General features: G+C 39.6%; 1 protein-coding gene across 1 annotated transcript in view; it reads left to right on the top strand.

Annotated features, from left to right (window-relative positions):
- The first annotated feature begins 776 nt into the window (after positions 1–776).
- Positions 777–20,976, top strand: part of GRM5 (glutamate metabotropic receptor 5) — a 206,414-nt gene continuing 186,214 nt past the window's right edge. The window contains exon 1 of the mRNA XM_088140844.1: positions 777–1,449. Within this exon, the coding sequence (XP_087996970.1) occupies positions 777–1,449 (673 nt within the window). The remainder of the gene's footprint in view (positions 1,450–20,976) is intronic.

Raw genomic sequence — 20,976 nt, 5'->3', positions numbered from 1 at the left:
GGAATAATCCAAAGAAGAAAAAATGAGGCACTATATAACAATTTCACGAAAAAAGTCTCTTTTTAAGCCTTGATGGGCTAACCTAACATCCTCGTGATAATACCTAGGCATTGACTGCCTTCCAAATGGGTCAAGAGGCCAAGAGGGTCAGGACCATCCATATCTCAGGGGGGAGGCTGTTCCATAAGGCAGCTGTTGCAATAGAGAAAGTACTTAGTTGTATGCTATCCAGAAACTGTGGACTGGGGTGGGTTTACAAAAACTGTGAAATAAATGCAATTCAATAAATGAGGCTGCCAGAATAAGGCAACCTTGAAGGAATCAGAAATAGATTTCTGTCCAAAAGGATTGTGCGTTCAGTTCATTTCCGGGCCTGCAAATCAATCAGTCAATCAAGGGCTCGGAGGTAACCTGCTTGTTTTATTTTGAATAGATGATGTTTGCATCTTGCCTGGATTATAGAATTCTAGTAAGTGGAAAAACAAGCTGGAGCTCTGTCTAGAATAGCTGTAGAAGTACTTGAGGTTTAAGTGCTCCTTAAAAAAAAAAACTTTCCCATCATCTTTTTCTTAAAGATTTTGAAGATTATGATTGCATCCTACCTTCTGAACAGAAGAGAAGATGTCAGCCATTGTGTAGAAAATGCTTGGAAAGACCCAGTTGTCCATCAGCTTGATTGCTTCGATTCCTCCAAAGACTCGCTGATTGCTTTTTAACAATGGTCACACTTTGTCATCTCATCATGCTTCCAATACTGGCTTAACAAGCTTCCTAAAATGCTCCTTCTGCTTCTTATCTGGTTCTTGAAGGAAGATGTTTGGGGGAACTTTAGTCTTTTGGTTTCTGCTCAGTCCAATGAAAGACGGGTGGTGGCCTACATGCCTGGAGATATTATTATTGGGGCTCTTTTCTCTGTCCATCATCAGCCAACTGTTGACAAAGTCCATGAGAGAAAATGTGGAGAGGTAAGAGAACAATATGGAATCCAGAGAGTGGAAGCAATGCTTCATACCCTTGACCGTATTAATCAGAACCAAACTCTATTACCAAACATAACCCTAGGCTGTGAAATAAGGGACTCGTGTTGGCATTCGGCGGTTGCTCTTGAGCAGAGCATCGAATTCATACGTGATTCTCTCATCTCAGCGGAAGAAGAGGAAGGACTGATGAAGTGTGTTGATGGCTCTACATCTCTGTACCACTCCAAGAAGCCCATTGTTGGTGTGATTGGTCCTGGGTCCAGTTCCGTGGCAATCCAGGTCCAAAATCTGTTGCAGCTTTTCAACATACCTCAGATTGCCTACTCTGCCACAAGCATGGACTTAAGTGACAAGACTTTATTCAAGTATTTCATGCGAGTGGTACCTTCAGATGCACAACAGGCCCGCGCTATGGTGGACATTGTCAAGAGGTACAACTGGACTTATGTGTCTGCCGTACATACTGACGGTAAGAAGATTCTTTTTTCTTGTTTCATTTTCATACGTGATGCTCCATATTGCAGTTTTTATGTATAATACACTCTGTGTTTATTTACACAAATTTACTGCTTAATATTTAAGGTTAACTAGTGTTGCATTTTGCCTACATCTCATGAATGTCATAATACTATTTATTATATGTCCAAATAATTTATAATGATTTCATTATTATAAACGTTGGTTTTACATCTACATAGAAGCCAGTAAAAGTGATTATGGCTTGATTTGGTTTGACTAGTTAATCTTGATTAGCAACCCAAGTCTATGCATGCTTCCTTGGTAGTGGGCCCCATTGAGTGCAACAGAATATACCCCCTGGTAAGTGTGCATGGGAATGCCACCATTATTAATTAATTGTTTAAACAATATATTGTGCTTATTGCAGTGATATGTTTGTATGCATCATAATAATTAAAAGGCTAATGATATATTAGTCGTGTTGATTCAACAATAGACTTTGTTACTTTTGTAACAAAAGGTAAGTCTTTTCATTTCTAGGGGTTTTTTTGTTTAGCCAACCACTTGCTGCAGCTGTAGATTTAAACATCCATATGATCCCGTTTGTTCCAATTTATTTTATATAATCAAGCAGTATGACGTGGTTCCACAGGGACTTTTATTGATTATGTTTTATAGTGGTTACTTGTCTTCAATATATTTTAGGTATCAGCAGGATCACTGCTTATGCTTCATATTCCTTGTTTCTAGTTGATTCTCTATTCCCAATGTTCAGGTTCAAAGAGTTTTGGGATTTGTAGAATCAAGGGCCACACATAATAACAATTATGGTAATAATTCAGCCCTTCTTTTCAATTCATAATTCCATTTTTCTTTGGGAATAGGCTGCCCAGCATCCTTATTGCAGGCAGAGATGAATCTCCCTAGACAAAAGTATACTGTGGACTGTAAAAGCTTTAATATATTATATTAATATATCATAATGCAGGAAAATAAGAGGAGTGAGTACTATGTACTATGCCCTGAGGTCCTGAATGAAAGGTGGGGTATAAATTAAACAAACAAAAGTTCTGAGAAATCTGGACCAATATGAACCCTCTTAATTCTATATATGACTCATGAAAACAATTTTGACTGTTACATCCTGCCTTTCCTTTAAGAACTCAAAGAGGCTTCCATGGGGATCTTTCTTCAGTTTATTGTGAGAAAAGTGGGGCTGAGAGAGAGAAGGTCTGGTCCAAGCCACCAATGAGCTTCCATGAACTAGAACCTGGGTCTCCCCACTAACCGCTCTACCATGCTAGCTCTTATTAAGCCAATTCAGCAGCTTGGGTTTAGAAGACAGGTGATGTCATGGATTGTGAAGTGAATAAAGAATAGGAGTTGGAGAGTAGGAATCAATGGACAATTTTCAAATTCTGAAGTGGGATCTCCTAGGGGTCAGTGTTCAGGCTGCTGTTTTTTAATTTGTGTATAAATGATCTGGAGAGATACCATGCCTTCCATGTCAAGCCGTTCTTCACAGGGAACAGGAGGCATTGCAACAAGGTGAGTGTTGCCGACGTCAATCTCTTTAGCCAGCACATCATATGTTGAACTTGATGCTAATGGGAAGAAGGTTTTCCATGTCATTAACCACTTAAACAAAGTGCTGAACCCAAAAGTCCTTTAGATGACATTATGAAAATGCCTGGCTAATTAGCTTAATGAAACAGGGCAACAGTCTGACTATTCATCACAATGGTGGCAGCTATAAACAATATAAGATAATGGTACATGCAAATTGGGTGAGACAGCAAGGCAAATGCTTGGTAATTGGAGACACTGTATTCTTTGGGTGGATAAGCATCTTGATCATGCCTAGAGTAAAAGGTTATCTGGTAGTGCCAGTCAACAATCACATCTGCAAGATATAACAAATATGACCTTCAGCCTGTCCTCTTATGATGGGCCTGAATGGAAGTATTTTAGGGTGTTCCATGGAGAACTTGCTCAGCCATGGTCCTATGACGTTTATAGAGTACTACCCTCAACAGGGTCTTTGCATCAAATTGTTGGGTTTCTCCCCTCACCTCCATTGTATTTTATCTCCTGTGGTTCTTCTGAAGTTGCAGTGCTTATCCAGAGAGTATTCAGGATCTGCTAAATGAGATTTTTATGGCTGTTCATACTTTCTGCTAGCTGTGTTAGAAGGGAAGGGCATGGATATGGCTTGAAAACAAGACTCTGCTGTTTCTTTAAAAAAAAAAATTGTATGGGTTGAATCTGGGAGCACTCTACCTGGACCAACCTTATTAAAAGTAATAACTGTTCCTTCACATGTTTTGCTGTTACTTTCCTCTCATTATTTACTCTTTGAATTATTACATAGTGAAATCTCTTTCTAGTTACTTATGACTGCTGCTGAGTACATGGACACAACTTCCTCTAGGATATCTTTTTTTTTTTTCTCAATTCCACAGTCTAGTTTCCAGCCCTAGAATTCCCTTCTAGGTCTTCATTCTTTGGAATTGTTCTATGATTCTGGTCCTAACCATACCTGACCCTAATTAGCTTTCAAATCAGGTGATCTGGGCCAGGGGTTGCCACCTGCTGAGACTTTGGAGAGGCCATTTTGCCCAGTAGTGTGGTGAGCAAATGGCTTCTCAAAATCCCCCATCCTGCTTTCATTAAACGTCTCCAGAAAGCGTTGATGATCTCAGAGAAGTAGATCTTATTAGTTCTGAAAAAAAGACGTGGACTACTACAGGTTCTAAGTTGCTTCTCAGCTTTAACTCACAGAGAGCCATGGAGATGGCCTTGAAGGGAGTATTTAGAAGCTATTAGAGAAACAACAAGGGCAGAAGCTTTCCTTAAGTCTTAGGAGAGGAGATAGTATTAGGAAGCAGTTCAGGCTGGCTCCTCCCTGACCCCCTGGGGTATAAGAGGGAGGGAAGGTAAAACAGAAGCAGACTTGGAAGATTCTGTCAATAAAGTAGAGTTCTGGTCTTCTTGTGGAGTCAGTTTCTTGATCTGGTCTACCTCATAAGACTGATATAACTAGACAATTTGTGTAGCATAGAGAGTAAGGTGTTAAAATACTAAGAAGTCCATTCTCAGTTATGGAACCAGCTTGGATGATTGCCAGTGACTCACTCTTGGCCAAATCTATCACACAAGGTTGTTGTTGGAGGAGAGAATATTATGTATGCTGCCTTGCAGTTGGTATAAATCTATCGTGTAAATAAACATCAGAGAGTGTGTAGAGCTGTAGAGATGTGAAAAAAAAACACTTTTGTTTGGTAAAAAAATTAGGTGATTAAAAATACACTCAAACCAAGCCAAAAAGCCCCGCCCCCGAATGTGTCTATCCCCCTCATTAACTTTTAAAAACTTCAAGCCCAACTATCTCCATTTAGTGATTTAATGCTGAATAATAGCCCACAAAGTGCCACAATTTATGGTTAAAATTTGAAACTGGTATTATATTCAGTTTCACAAGTAGGTGAGTGAGTTGGTTAATTGGCATGGAAGAACATTTTACTATAACATCCATGGGGACCTACTGACAGTGCATGTTCACTTACTGCTAAAGTTAAAATATTTGCCCCCCCCTTTTTTTTCCATGGATGTATCTAAAAAAGTCCACTGAGTGAATGCATTAGAAAATTTGATGGTTACATGGTGCTGGTTACAGACTTACAAATGAACCCTTTGGTGTATACAGAGAGATAGTCTTTACACATTGGCCCCAATCCAACTAAATTAGCCGTGGCTAATAAAGTGACTGATTTCAGAGGGGGAAGGTCCAAAAAAGCTTTATTTGGAGCAATGCCTTTAGGGGCTTCTTCTCGTTGTTAAGAGGAGAATATTGTCTTTTCATTTCCATTCTAAGATGTTTATTTCACATTTGGCCATGAAGCTGCTGAGATGGCTAATACCCAGTTCAGTGTATAAAATTCAGTAAAACAAATGAACATTGCAAGAAAAAAAAATCAGAGAAACAACCAACAGTAAAACAAATTAGAGCTGCACCCACTAACAGCCTTCTAGCAATAAAATGTTTCATCTGCTCACTCCCGGAGCCTAGGTTCCACGCTTCAATAGCTTCCCCTATCATCAAAGGAAATTAAATTTATAATGGACTTTCTAATGAACAGCAAACTTCCTGGAGAAGATGTTTTGGGCTAGCTACAAACTTCAAATGGAAGCCCCGGTTTTCTTAAATGCATACTTTCTCCAACCGACCAAGGTTTGAGATCATATCCATTGTGCATATACTTCCAAATGAAACAGAGAGATTTATGTAATAGCATGTCCCTCTATTTGCCAAGCTTAAAACCTTCCTTGAGATCTTCTGTAGTCTCCATACATCAGAACGAGGCAGCAAAGCATTTTGATTGACTGGGTCGTGGCTGGTGGGGACGTTGTTTTCATAGCATCCTACAAGGGAATTAAAAAGCATCTCACAAAGAGGGCTGGAAGATGGATAAACTGTGAAATGATTAGTTTTCTATCAACGGAGAGGCAGGGAAGGAAGCTCTGAGCAATCTGATCAAGTACGTTCTCCCGAGTAATTTTGCAATATGTATTCCCAAGCAGTCCCCTCCTCTTTTTTCCCTGTTCATTTTTAAATTTAAATTTTCTGTGGATGGTTTATATGGCAAGAAGTTCATATGCTTATCAATCGTTGTATAACAACTGGATTGGAGGCTTGCATTTTTCTTCTGTTTGTACCATTACATTGTTGCTATTGCTGTTGTTATTATTAGTTTCTTGGATGAAATACAATTAAAAAAAAAAAAACTTGGCCCATCAGTTATGTGAGCTTAAACGCATACTGATTTCTAGATTGCATTTTATTTTAACGCGGGATAATATTAAAAAGTGTGGCTTTCTTTGCCCCATTGTGTGCTCCCAGGTTGCTCCACCTGTTGGCTGCCTGGCTGTTGTGGCAAGCTATACCACAGCCGCCTTCTCTTCCCAGTTTAAATGCTTTATCCCAAGCGGGTGCTGAGCTCCTTGTCCTAAGAGATGCCTTTGCAGGAAGTTGTGAACAGGAGCAATGATGGAAGTTGGTTTGGTCTCCTTTCTACATCATTGCTTCTGTTTACAACTTCCAGTTGGAACAAAAATTGTTCCAACTTCCAGTTGGAAAAAAAATGAAAAACTAAATAAAAGAAAGAAAGAAAAAGAAGCCATAATGGACAAATTTGCATGACTTTATAGAAGAGAAAATGTGTTCTGAGCAATTTTCAGTAGCTTTCCTTCTCCTGCCCCAAAGGAAAGGAACTGGTCCCGAGTCAGAAGATCCAAGTTCTTCTGGGTTGCTTCTACTGCAGCAACAGAAATAAAATAAAAGTACAGTATGGCAGGTGTTTTGCAACTCCTTTTCTTGCATGGATCTTTGTTCTTCAGAAGAAATGAGGAGGCCAAGACAAGATCCATAACTCATCACCTGCTTCAAACCTGAGACATTCCTCCTCTTCTTTTCTGAGTTTCAGTTTCTTCTTCTTTCTGCTGATAAATGGCATTCTCCCACCCCACCCTTTGCCAACAAGTCAGTTGGAAGGGCCAAAAAGTTAACTTCTCCAATAAATTGAGCTTGATTCTGAGAGACTTCATGGATACATCCACATGATATTTTTGACAGCAGTACAGATAGTTTGGGAGGTGGGCTTTTTTCCCAACTTTGGAGCCCGAAGTCACTTTTCTGACTTCTCTGGTGGTCTCCCTTCCAAGTATTAATCAGACTGCTTAGCTTCTGATAAAACAGGAAGGGTAAAGCAGAAAAGTCTCTTTCCCCATCTAATGATGGTTTGGGGAATCTACTCAGTGGGTGGCTTTATCCTGGATTAAAGCTGTAGCCAAGTAATTGTTACCATGCCTGAGTTCAGCCCCAAACCACTGGCTTGTCTGCTGGTGGCAAGCAGGGACGTGGCTTTCTTGGGTAAGGTATGGACACACAAGGAAGTCACTACATGGCCTCGGCAATGAGGATGCAGAGAAGCAGCCAGATGGATGTTCCTCCATTCTGCCTTCTGAGGCCAAGACACGTTACAGAAGAGTTAACCTTGGGAAGAAATGATCTTTAAGCAAGAAAGTCTTCCATATATATTACATATTATGCAACAAGGCAAACTTGAGCAGTTAGGGTATGGCTTTTAAGGGAAAATAATTAATCAAAGAACTGAAATCAAAAATCTATAAACATTTAAATGTTTATAAGTATTGTATATCACTCAGAATACAACAAAGGGGAAGATAGAAACTAAATATTGACTTATACTGTTTAGTTGTTTCCTCCTCCTCCTCCTCCTCCTCCTCCTCCTCCTCCTCCTCCTCCTCCTCCTCCTCCTCCTCCTCCTCCTCTTCTCCTTCTTCTTCTTCTCCTCCTTCTTCTTCTGCTCTGCCTCCTCCAATAATCAGCAGCAGCAGCAGCAGCTCAGAGATTCAAAAAAATCTTTACAATGTTTTTATGGTTATTTTTGATCAACAAAATACTGACCACAGTACAACTTGTGACCTCTTTTGTCTTCTTACTGATATCATACCTTTGGTTTTTAAATGTATATTTTAATTAGAATTTTTCAATATAACAAAAGTATACAAAAAGAAAAAGAGGTCAGAAATAGAGAAAAAAGGAAATGAACAGAAGAAAAAAAGAAAAATACAATTGTGCCTTCCACCCTTCTTTCTATCAAGTCGTTATCATCTTAATCTTTTCCCCAACCTCTTCATCCATTTGTAATCCCCACTGATATCCTATCTTTGTATTAAGTTTTTTGTGGTTGCTTGTTTTCTCTTAAAAAAAAAAAAAAGAACTAAAAAAATAAGCAGAGAACTAGCAATAGCATTCCAAGGGCAAAAGAATATTTAAGGCTCATGGAAGCCTCTAGTCGTCCAGTACAAAAAGCAGACCTAGACCATTTCAGTAAGTCTTCATTGGTTTGATTAATCTAATACTGAGGTTTCCCAACCTGCCTTCAACCCTGTCTTCTCCTGGAATACTGCCTATCTCTTCCTCCTGCTACAAAATATTAGGAACTACCGGGTTATATAAATAAGGTAGGGAATGCATTAGAAGCTGGCATATGACCAGGAGGGCAACTTAAAATGGAAGTGTGGAAAAGTTATCAACATTCTAAGTTGCTCCTTCTCTCTCCCAGGGATGTACTGGGGATTTTTTTTTTCCTTCCCTATAGCTTCCAATAATATCTGGCCCAATTTTTAACTCAGATTTTCTTTGGTCAGCTTTTCCCACCACACCCAAATTTGTCCCCATTCTGTCCTCTATTCAGAGAGTCATGCTACTGATGGAGAGACAGACAGACAGTTTCACACTCCTTTACAAAGTTTCTTTCCTATGTTCCATTGAGTTTGAACTACAAAATAGCAACATCCTCACTCTCTTTGCACATTGACTTTTACTGGGGGGAAAAGAATAGAAGGGAGGGGGACATTGTTTGGAATATCTATTTGGTAGAGCACCAGAACAATTAGACCTTTGTTGTCCTTGTTGCTCTAGGTTCAGGCAGGAACTTGTGCAGGTGACAAATTTGTGCTCTGGCATTTCTTCAATTGGAAATGTCCTTCATAAACTGTTTGTTGACCACTGCAAAGTTCAGTGTTTGGGAGAGAGTCAGAGAGGAGGGTTGACTCCAAAAAATGTATTGGAAAGGTTAATTGGGATTGCTCATGACAGAAACATATAAAATTATGCATGGTGTGAACAGGAACACATTTTTCTCCCTCTCTCCATGTAAGACTCAAATCAAAGGACATCCGATGAAGCTGGGTAATAGGAGATTAACAAATGAATAAAGGAACTATATCTTCTCATCCATGTGTAATTGGAATTTTATTACAAGATATGGAGATAAAATCAATCAGAATGACTTTTAGGCAGGTTAGAGAATAGGTGGAACACAAGGTTGCCATGAAACATTATGGCTATGTATTAATTTCCAGAATTGGAGGTAATATAGTCCTTCAGTACATTTGCTGGGGAACATGAATAGGAGACTATTCTATACAGGACCTTACAGGACCTTTTAAAAATATGATTAGTTGCTCTGGACCCCCCACATGGAGGAGAGCTCCTCCAAAATATATTTTGGTGTTTAAACTGACCAGACACAATATTTTTCACTCAAGCCAGCAGAACTAATCCACTGAGTTATTTCAGGATTTCAGGTTTCCCCACAACTGTATATTAGGGGGAATTTCAGAACAGTAAGAGCTGTGGAGCAGTAAACTGTATGCCCAGAACATTGGTGGGTCCTCCCTCCCTGCAGGTTCTCAGATGGCCACCAGTTGAGGATGATTTACTAGATTCCTGCACTGAGCAGAGGCGGGCTTTGATTACCAGCATTGTCCCTTCCAATTCATACATTCTCTGATTCTATTACTTTAATATGCAAAGGAAACAAAAAAAAAAAAACGCAGAAAGCTTTGATATAGGATGCAAGAAGAAGAAAATGGTTTGGAGTTGATGCTCAAATGAACATACTGTCCCAGGCCTCCTAGAGTCTTAAAAAGGTCCTCTTTCATAGCTGGTTTGTGGAAGAATTATGGCCTTGATAGATCAGACATAATATGACCCTTCTGATAATGTTGTTGCTCTGTGAAAGGGTTGACAGTAAGTTGTGAGCAGTAACTTTCTTTTATGTTGTGATTAGACTGTTTAATTGGTGGCAGATGATTAGGTCCTGCATTTCCTTTGAAGTGGTGGTTGTTTCAACAAGGTTTGTTTCTCTGAAGGAGAAATCTCTCCCTTCAGTGAAGAGATTAACATTCAGTAAGAGTTGCTGGTAGAATTTGGACAAGGTAATTCCAAAGATGGATCAGGTATCAGTCTTGAAGAAAGTGAGCAGGAGTCACTGAAGAGAGACAACCTATGCTATTTTTTCAAAGAACTGAAGCAGCAGCTAGGACAGAAACCATTACATTAAGACTAGACGCTTATACTTAGTAATTAAACTTTAAAAAATGCTATTAATGCACATTTACACATCAGTGAGGGAAAAACAAAACTAAAGTATATTCTCATTTGGTGAAGGAATTTTAGCAGACTCTGGTCAGACATCTCCCAGAGATTCAATCATTGCAAGATTTCATTGTTGAACAGAAGGTTGAATAAGGTGATTCTTTCCAACTCTAAAATAATATATATCATTGGCTCTTAGATTCTGTATGAATAGTGCACTTTTTGAAAATAATTAAGAAATACTTCAGATTTCATGCAAGTGCAACATTAAAACAGGCCAACTTTTTTTTCAGGCTTCTGTGTGAGAGTGAAGAAAATTTATTTCCATTGTTTTAGGAGTCACGTTAACTTGAATGAGTGGATTCCTTTTGCGTTAAGCCGCTAAGCTGAAGATGGCAACCTCTTCAGTGCAGAAGTTTTTGGAGTGAGTCTACCCACTGCATCTTTCTGTAAAAGAAGGGGTAGGAAAGCATTTCCTGTGCCAATTGGGTCTTGCCTGAAAGCTGAGGCATCCATGGGGGGGGGGGGGGAAGGCGGTCAAAAATGTCAAGATGGCCGCATCTTTATTACATTTTTGGTCATGACATCTGTTTTTCTTTTCAGTTCTGATTTATTCTCTGTTCTTCTTAATGAGTTCTCCCATGGGTTATAGTATCTGCCTTATGGTTCACCTCAGCTGTGGTAGAGCCACGACAAAACCATGTTGGAGAAAATCACCTAAGTCTAACTCCTGCAAATATTTCCCTTGGTGATAGTCCCTCCCAACTAGGAATGATATGAAAGATGGTCAAAATGCAAATATTGCTATTGATATTGGCTCTCCATAATTGTTACTGAAATGCTAGACTGGAAATTTGGGGGCAGTGTTCCAGATTGATTGGTGGAATTAATGCTTATATTCAAAAGTCAAAATTCTGCTGCATGCCACTGATGGATGCTGTCAGATGTTGATATCTAGTGTCTTTCACCTCTCAAATATGGCCAAACATTCATTTTGTTAAAAAATGCACATACCCACACATTCACATACTCACATACACATACACCCATTGCTTACATGTACTAGTGAAGAATGTCAGATGTTGATTGATATTACTCAGGTACTGTCAAATGCTGGCTGCTGAGACTTATCAGCTTTCACTTACTGCCAAATACTGTTTACTATGATGAACAATAAATGCAAAGGCTGAATCTGAAATACTTTCCCATTGTAGTATATCTGGGAAATGTTCCTCAGCATTATTTGTGGGTGAGAATTTGAAAGGGAATGTTCAGGTAGGGAAGTCAATTAACCTTGACCACTTATCAGCAGAAAGTCATCATGGAAAAGAAAATAACAGATGTTGTGTGTGCAGTTCTCTGTTTTGAATTTCAGCATGGCTAAAAAGGTTCCTCTCTGAAATCCTAGAAAATCTGTGATGTTGACCTGTGGTTGACCAGGTACTGTGGGACTCTGTTGTTCCTCAGCCCCAACCTGCATAGCCAATAGTTGGCATGATGGGAGTTGTCATCCAAATATATATACCTTTCTGCAGCTGGTATAAGCCAAGCTAGAGAAACCAACAATCACTAGGCGACAGTTTCATGTATTCTGCTTGAGTCTTCTACAGCATCTTTCTTCTGCATATAGAACATTAAATCAAAACTTAGACTTGATCTGATTAGGCCCACTAGAATCCCTGAGATGTACAGTACTTTACTTGTGATTACTGAGTGCACTTTAAAAATCACTAAGTTTGCATTCAATCCATCAAATGCAGAGGATACACCTCAGTGTATATTTAGGGGAAGACCTGTACCTTAGTGTTAGAATGCATCCATTCCATGCTCAGCGTTCCAGCATCTTCAGGTAGGAAAAGATCCCAAAGGGTTGTTGCAAGTCACTGAAGACCAGAAGTAGGAAACCCAGTTGCCCTCCCCATGTTTTGAATTAGAATTTCCATTTTTTTTTTTAAATCTGCGCTCAGTCGTTACCGACTCTGCAGTGACTGCTTGGATGAGTCCTTTTGCAGTTTTCAAGGCAAGGTGTTTCGGAAGTGGTTTGCCAGAGCCTCCTTCCTAGAGCAGAGCCCTGCTGGCGAGCACAGGAGGCGGGGTTTCCATTGCTTTGCGCCCTTTTCGGGTGCGTACGGTTTTTCGCGCTTACCGGCAACTGCTCCCGACTCCTTTTTTGCAAGGCGCTGCCAGCATTTTTCCTCCCACCGGAGTGAGAGTACCCATTTATCTACACACGTGAGTTTTCGAACTGTTGGATTGACAGGTACTGGGGAGGATACAGGAGCTCACCCTGCTAATGCGAATGCTGGACTCGAACCGCTGAAGCGTCGACCATTTCTGGCCGGCAACTTTCAGCGTCATTAAGCCGCTGCGCCACCGCGTCCCCCAGAATTTCCATAATTACCTCCTATTCTCCATGCTGGCTAGAATTGTTTGATGCTATCCTATCCCTGATGTAGGTAGTGGTATAAGGCAGCTGTTTAAGTCTGCAAGTTACATCTGTATAAAGTATGTTCCTGAATAGTAATGAGTGAATTTATAGCATTTATATACTACCTATTAAAGAAGAGTTTTTTGTATGAGTGGTTTGTCATGGAAGGGGGGAAAAATGCTAAATACTATATATAAATTTAAAGTTCTAAAACAGCCCTTTGCAAGTTTTATATTATATTATATAAAACTTGCAAAGGGCTGTTCTAGAACTTGACTAGAAAAATAGTCTCTGGGTGTGAGAGAATGAAAAATGTAGATAAAATTAGTCTTGATCTTTCTATAAGTTTAGTATCAAAGATCTACCACTTTAGGAGATACAGTTTTCTAAACATCTTCCAAGATACAAGAAATGTTATTATTATTGGCAAAGAAAGGAGGGTGCAAGGTCTGGATATTTTCTTCTTCCAGGGTTGAAAGATGGATTGGAACTTAATAAAAATAGATGGTGTCAAATCTATCAACAACCCTGCAGGGCATCAGCTCGTAATGTACCTTAGAGCCTTTGCAGCTATTTATATAAAGTTCAGCATTTCAAATGGCTGTGAGATTTGCCAAAAAGGTCATTACTCAGTGGCATTTTACAAAAAAGCATATTTGACACAAGCATTTGTAATCATCTCACAAAAAAGAGGCAGAATTTGACATCATCATCATCATCATCATCATCTCAACCAACTGCAATCACAGAATGGACTTTTTTGCATCATCCCCACTGCAGTCCTTCATAACTCATGGAATAGATTAATGTATCTGTTTTGGTTCTTCCCTATTTCTGTTTCTTATGAATATCTCAAAATTGATTTGTCTCAGTTTCTCAGTTTCATGAAACGTCTAGCTGAGTTGGATGAGCTTAAGATGCTGGACAAAAAAAAAAAAAAAAGGTCTGAACTAAAATTTGCATCTCTTGTGAAGCATTTCCACACGTACATTTTTGTTTATATTTTATCTGATGTACAGAATTTTTACCAATCACTTCTCCTAATATAATGCCCATAGACATCATACTCATAAATATATACATTTGTGATGTATATATACAAATGGTTGATGAACTGCTTTGCCAGATTTACATAACTGGAAATTGCAAATGATACGTTTTGGGGTTGAATATGCAGCATGACAGAAGTTCAAATTCAAAATTCTCCCCATACCCAATCACTCTTGAGAAAAGGCCTGGGGTAGCCAGAGTAACAGAGTTTTATTTGACAGAGAGTTTGCAACTAGAAGGGGGAATCAGAATAAATCAAGGACATTTCTTGACTTTGTGTGACTGGAAATGCCTTCCATTGCATAAGACAAATTAGATCTAAGCCACTGTAATAAAAAGTGAGGCAAAACCGTTGAGACAAGAGAAAGGCTGGAGAATATACAATAGAGAACCAATAAATAGAACAGACAATAGCAGAGGAAATGTTCTGCCTTCCTAACTGGCAGATGAAGAACACCAAGGCAGACACATACATAACTGTACAATGTCAACCATGGCAGTATATCCCCACTCCAAGTTACATATTCTCATTACATTTTTGAGAGACAAAAATCCTTGGAGATCTACTGCAAATCATCCAGAGATGTGCCAATGGTTCAAATTTGGCACCTGCCTGCATTTGCAATACCCTACCTAGACTTGCTTAACAATAGGATCATGAGGAAAAAGAATTCTGTCCTTAAGACAACCTCCTTCTCCTTCTCCTTCTCCTTCTCCTTCTCCTTCTCCTTCTCCTTCTCCTTCTCCTTCTCCTTCTCCTTCTCCTTCTCCTTCTCCTTCTCCTGAATGTCAAAATCAGCTACTTAGATGTCTACTGTCAACTCACCTTGGGAAGAGAAGAATGCCTCTTAACAAGATTTGCAGCTAATTTAAGGAAGCACCAGGAAATTGTACTGTAAATCTTCCAGGGGTATCCCCAGCAGATGTCTTGATTTGCCATCCAGCAGCTTGTCAACTGTAAGACACTGTTTACACATGCAGAAGATGTGTGCTGCTGTACAACAAGTTGATGATCTTAGACTTCAACTGGGATTCTATCCCCAAGCCTGGGAAATGTTAACAGACCATCTCCTCGTCCACTATTCAGATTAAATCATTGCTGGTGCTGGTGATGAGAACACTGGGGATATTTGGACAGCTAATAAATGTCCTGAAATCAGGAAGGTTAGTGAGCTTCCCCTGTAACTGGCCAGGAGGGTGATACCTACTGGCAAATCTCTCCCACATTTCAAGTACTTTGATTGTTTATTCATACAATATTCAGAGACCTACATAGGGCAAACTAGAGAGTTTTGAAAGAATAAATGGATTCAGAACTGTTATGTGAAATGGCAATTACTCCAAACCAGCAGGGGAATGCTTGAAGTCCTCAGAGTACTCCATCATGGAGCATAAAGGGGTCATCCTTGAATGAAGAAATTAAAAAGACCGATTTCATTCAACTCTTATTTTTCATAGTTTCAGCAAAGAAAATGGATTTTTTAAAAAAAATCTCATGGCATGTATTAATCAGGGCACCTTTGCAAAAATGTCTGCCTCTAGCTCATTTTTTTAAAAAAAGAACTAAATTTTGTCATTTCTTGGTCCCCAAATTCTCCAATTAGCTTCCAGTGTGATCTTAAATCAATATTCAGTGGCAGCTTAAGTAAATATTTTCCCTTTGTTTTCAGCTTAGACTTATGGTGGAATTTTTAAAATTCTTTGCACACATTTCTTATTTATTAACATAGGATACTTTTTGCCATCATTTCCCCTTTATGGCAACCACCCTGAAAGTAGTTTACCAAGCCATCAAAAGCAAATCCTGCAAATTAAGAAAGGTACTTAACTAAAACATAGACTATGAAAAATAATTAAGCAGCTATGATATCATCAATGGGTTTAAATTTATTATTATTGTATTTGAAACAAGCTTAAGCTGCTTTTCATTTTAAAAAAAGAGCATTCCTAGTATTATGAAACTATGATGAATGGTGAAAAAAGTGATGATAGACAAGAAAAAAAAGGGGGGAAGGAGGTAAAAGGTAAGGTTGGTCTCAATTCTTAAAGTGAACAGCAACAGGGACATCTGCAAGGTGGGTCAAAAAGTAAAGATGTTAGCCTTGCCAGTGATACCAAAGCCATAAGCCTAACCTCGTAGACTTCCTGAATAGCAGTGACACAAGCTGATATCTTTCAGGTATAGCAGGACTGGAGTAGGCAAAATCTTTCCTTTAATTGTGGTTAAAATCTTAAAACTGGGATGTTTTGATTAGATGTCTGCTGATGTGGAAGTACAGCTTTTCCACCAACCCTTGGTACTGTCCGTATCCCTCTCCAGGAGCTCCAAGGTCTGTGGAAAGTCTCTGTGCAGCTTAGAACCTTGGGAAAAATCTGTGTTCTAGATCCTGTGGAGACCTTCCATAGCTAGAGAAGGCTGTCTGTGGCAAACCCTCTGTATTTGGAGCACAACAAAGATTAAAAAGAAGATTGCCATGCTTATCCTTGAGTACAATTTCCTTCATTGTGTGTAGAAAGCAGTAGAAGAACTTCTTGAAAACAAATTTCAGACCAATGTTTCTGATTCCTGGTGGGAATCCATAAATTGTGTTACTTTTTCTCGTGGATTGCTCTCCCTTCTAGATTTGCCAGATTGGTTGCTGAAAGGCTTTCCTGAGATGCTACACCTGGCATGGTGAATGACCACCTATGTTGCCCTCTGCCTCCATGTTTTTGATGGTTGATGTCTGAATGTGGAGAGTGGCAGTGTTCTCCCTGACCGTGTTGCTGAATTATTCAGCAACGCTTCATTATCTCCTCCTTGCTCAGTTCAAAGGATGGAAGGAGGAGAGACGAGTTCCCACTCTTGTTTCTCAGCAGGGCCAATGGCTTGCAACAATCTCAAGCTGAGCACTTTCTGATTATTTACCTGAAAGGATAAACCTTCCAAAGAATGTTCAGGCTGAAATCACCTCCCAGACTAGACCAGAGACAGATTGGCTTGTTAAGCAAATGCAGAACTTTTGCGAATCATCCAAATGTTACCTCAACCATGAAAATAAAATAAAAGCCACAGGGATGTGCAGTGGGGCTTCAGTGCCTCAGACCTTATGGCATTTTCCTGCCTCCACTGATGGGTTGGTTTTTCACATTAAAAAATAAATAAATGGGAATGGGGAACTAGCTCTTTATTCCCAGCAGTATTTCTAGCCTCGACACAGAACCCTTTGTGGAATTTAGAAAATAAACATGGCAGGTGACTTCATTCCAGTAGTTTGGCTTGGAAGTGTGTCCAGACCTTGGAAACAAAGATAACCTGGGTTGGTAAGAGGGCATCCTAGGGGGCAGAAGATGTCAGACAACATCCTTGCTAATTGGCCTTCTAGCAAATCAGTGCTTTTGACCCACCACATCATGAGATGAATCATTTGGACTAACAGTTTCCTTGCAACTATTTTATGGGAGTGCCCACAAACACACTTTCAAAATCCCAAATATTTGGAGCATGCATTTTGTTCACTTATTTTATTTTATTTGGTGTCTTCAAGTCGGTGTTGACTCCTGGCAACTGCCTGGACAAGTCCCTGCAGTTTTCTTTGGCAATATTTTTGGAAGTGGTTTGCCGTTGCCTCCTTCCTAGGGTTCAGAGAAAGGGTCTGGCCCAAGGTCACCCAGCTGGCTTTGTGCCCAAGGTGGGGCTAGAACTCATAGTCTCCCGGTTCCTAGCTTTGTGCCTTAACCACTACACCAAACTGGCTCTCTTCGCTTTAACTCCTTTAAATGAAAGGAATATGAACAAAATTCTCTCTCTGTCTCTTTCTGTCTCTCTGCCTCCAGACTTCCTTTCTTTCTCAAATCCCTTGGTTTGGCCAGCCAGCTTCTCAAGACTATTGTAGCTTAGACCTCAATCAGCATTAGTCTCCTCATTTTGTAAGGTTGCCTTGCCAGCTCCTGTGTTTTATGGCCACATTGTTTATCTGCAGTGAACGGCTTTCCTTTGGTGCTTCCAAGGCCTAACAGTAAATTAATTACTATGATGAAGTGATTTATTTTGCTCAAATCTACTCATGCAGCTAAATGAAGGCCACTGTATTGTTTTCCTGTGACTCCTGAGGACAGGCTTGTTAATGTTACAAAAGTGGCAACTCTGATATTTCTTCCTTTTAGCACAGACACACAATAATTTTATTTTTGGGGGGCAGAGGAAGAAAATGACCTGCTTGTCAGCCATGGGTGGGGCTAAAGCTGGCATGGATCCAGCCAACAAGTGACACGGCCACTTTCTTGTATATCTTTTATTCCAGAATAAAATAAATATTTATTTATATCTTTATTTCTTTTGCAACAAAATCCCTTCTTTCTTCCTCCCTGCCTAGCAGTAAATTAGATTGTCTCGCCGGTAGGCTGCCTTGATGGTTTTCAGGCTTTTGAATGTAAACCAATGGCAAGTCCTTAAAAAAAAGGGGGGGGAGGCTCCATGCAGCAAGCTAAATAAGGTTTCTGACCTTATTTAGCATCTTCTTCTGCTCCTGAGATCCCAAAAAACCCAAGCTGTAATGTCCATTCCAGATAATGGATCTGTAATTCTGTGCTCAGAGAGCAACAGTGATCATCTGCAAGTTGGTGGTAGCAAGTACACCATATTCTATATGGTATATTTCATTTCAAAAGCAGACGTGTTTTCTACTGGTTTTTAAGTCGTGTCTCCTTTCACGTTCAGCATAAGCATTCAAAATACAGTAGCTTATTCTCAGTTCAAAAAGCTAGACTAGATGTCTCTGTATTCTTATGGACCCACATTTATGCTTTCTCCCCATTTGTCTCCTGTTCAAAACACCGACTGAATAAAAATGGCATTTTGAGTTCTTCTGGACCTTTGGGCTTCCATGTGCAATGTTGGGGGCATAGGAGTTTATAGATCCAGTCTCCTTCCTTCATCTGAGCCTGCTATCTTTCAAGGCAATGCCTAACCATCAGGTGTAGACCCATGGCTCACTAGAAGACCAGGTGGTAACTTCATGGCAGTAATATCACAGAAGTCCTACTTGTAAATCTTGCCCCACACCCTTCTCACTGTCAGTTCCAGGGTTTTCAATGCTACTGGGCTTCAGGTTCTGATGTTTTCATCAAAAAGTGGAGGCAAGCTTTGTATCATTGTGATGCAAACTCTCTTCCTCTTTTATGTGTGCACCATATCCCAATACACATACAAAAGAGGAGGAGCTTGTGGCATGATTGTGTGATTTCATAAGTTGCCCCTTCCAAACCCTCCATCTGAGGCCAGGAGATAGGATGGAAAATTCTATTATCTGATCTTTTTGTATATTTTGTGCAAAGTGCTGGCCCTGTTTTTTGTCTCTGGATCATGGTGACGGTGGTTTTTCTGAGAACCTTTTCAGGTGACTGATGGATTCCCATCCTAGATATACCTTTTTTCTGTGCTCCCCTGTGCTTCTATCATGTTGGAAATGGTAAAGTTTTAAAGTGTCTTTTTAGTTTAAAAAAAAAAGGAAAAGGAAATCTCCTTTGTGATGTTCTGGGCTTCAACTTGGGTCAAAATATTGTAGAAAAATATAGATTAAACTCTCTGAAAAGCCATTATTATTTTGAAGGGTGATTCATGGCACCGAACATATGGTTGGCTATTGTTTTTTTAGTTCAGGCATTGGAATAATTTTTAATGGCTTCTATGATTGGAAGATTTTGTATACATAGGTATTGTAGGGGGAAAGCCGTGTTAGTCTCTGGCAGCAAAAATTTAGGAGGACTGGTAGCACTTTTTCCAACTAACAAATTTGATTAAAAGGCATACGTTGTCATGACTTGCAGCTCACAAAAGCTTATGCCTTTTAATCAAATTTGTTGGTCAGAAAAGACTCCAGAGTTTTACACATAGGTAAGAACTGTTCAACTTCCATTAAGAAGTTCTTTCTAACATTTATTTGGTATCTGCCTTCTGTAATTCAAGCTGAGCACTTTGTGACCAGAGAGAGGAAGCTTTGATCTTCTGTATCCTATGATAGGATACCAAATGGTAAAAAGCAAAAGGATAATTTCTCTCTCTCTGTGTCTCTCTTTCTCATATCTATCCATCTAACGTACATACCTTGTGTATATGTGTGTGTGAGTGCCTTCAAGTTACTCTTGACTCCTGGTGAATACATGTAAAAGTCCATGCAGCTTTCTTGGCAAAATTTTCACAAGGAGTTTGCCATTGTCTTCTTCCTAGCCCAAAGTCACCCAGCTGACCTCTGTGCCTTAGGCAGAAGTAAAACTCAGGTTTCTTCAGTGGTAGTCTTGCACCTTAACCACTAGACCAAACCAGCTGTCACATATATACATACACAGATGCAACTCCATGGTTGTAAGAAAGACAGGGAAGGTTAAAGTTGTGAAGCTTGATTGATTATGTGCTTTTAAATTGGTGTCAGCTCTCAGGGACCACGTAGATAGATTTTCTCCATAATGACCTGAACCTGACCTGGTCCTTCAGGTCTTCCAGTAAAAAGTTGGGGCCATATATTTATTTTGTGAGGGCGAAGAATAGGACTTTTAGCAATAAGTATGGCAAGGAAAATCCACTTTCTCTGTCCAGATGTCAATTTCCATGTGATAGGAAGACTTAGTTCAAAAGAATACGAACATCTGAGAATATTACATCTTGCCTCAAAGTTGAGTAAATACACATAAGAACTTTCTCACAGAATGGAACTGAGAGTGATGGGACTGTTAATGAAAGCTGTTTCAAAGGGTAATAAAGAAAATTAAGCAGGAAGAGGAAATAGGAAATAATTGTGTGGAATAGTGAATCTTGCTTCTCTTTCCATAGCAAAAAGGTTCAGCTCTCCTCTTGTCATCTTTAGAGATGGTCTTACTGTCTGAAGTACAGCTTGATGGTGTGGGGAGGGGGAGGGACTATTTAGCATGAACATTACTCATCAATATCTCAGATAATTAAGAGGAGCCCATCTTGAGAGCTGATGACCTTTTTTTTTCTTGCCTCCTAATCATAAACTAGCAGGGTGTAATGGGCCAAAACGTATCATCTTGAAATATAGGCCTGTTTCTGCATTTTGCTCAATGGCACATTTGTTAATTTCCACTCTTCCCCC

This window comes from Python bivittatus, unplaced genomic scaffold, assembly GCF_059951505.1.
Source record: "Python bivittatus isolate LINGU-HERP-01145 unplaced genomic scaffold, Pbiv_v1 ctg000340_np1212, whole genome shotgun sequence".
Lineage (NCBI taxonomy): Eukaryota > Metazoa > Chordata > Lepidosauria > Squamata > Pythonidae > Python > Python bivittatus.
The sequence above is the reverse complement of the archived record's forward strand: the minus strand, read 5'-3'. Positions and strand labels throughout refer to the sequence as shown.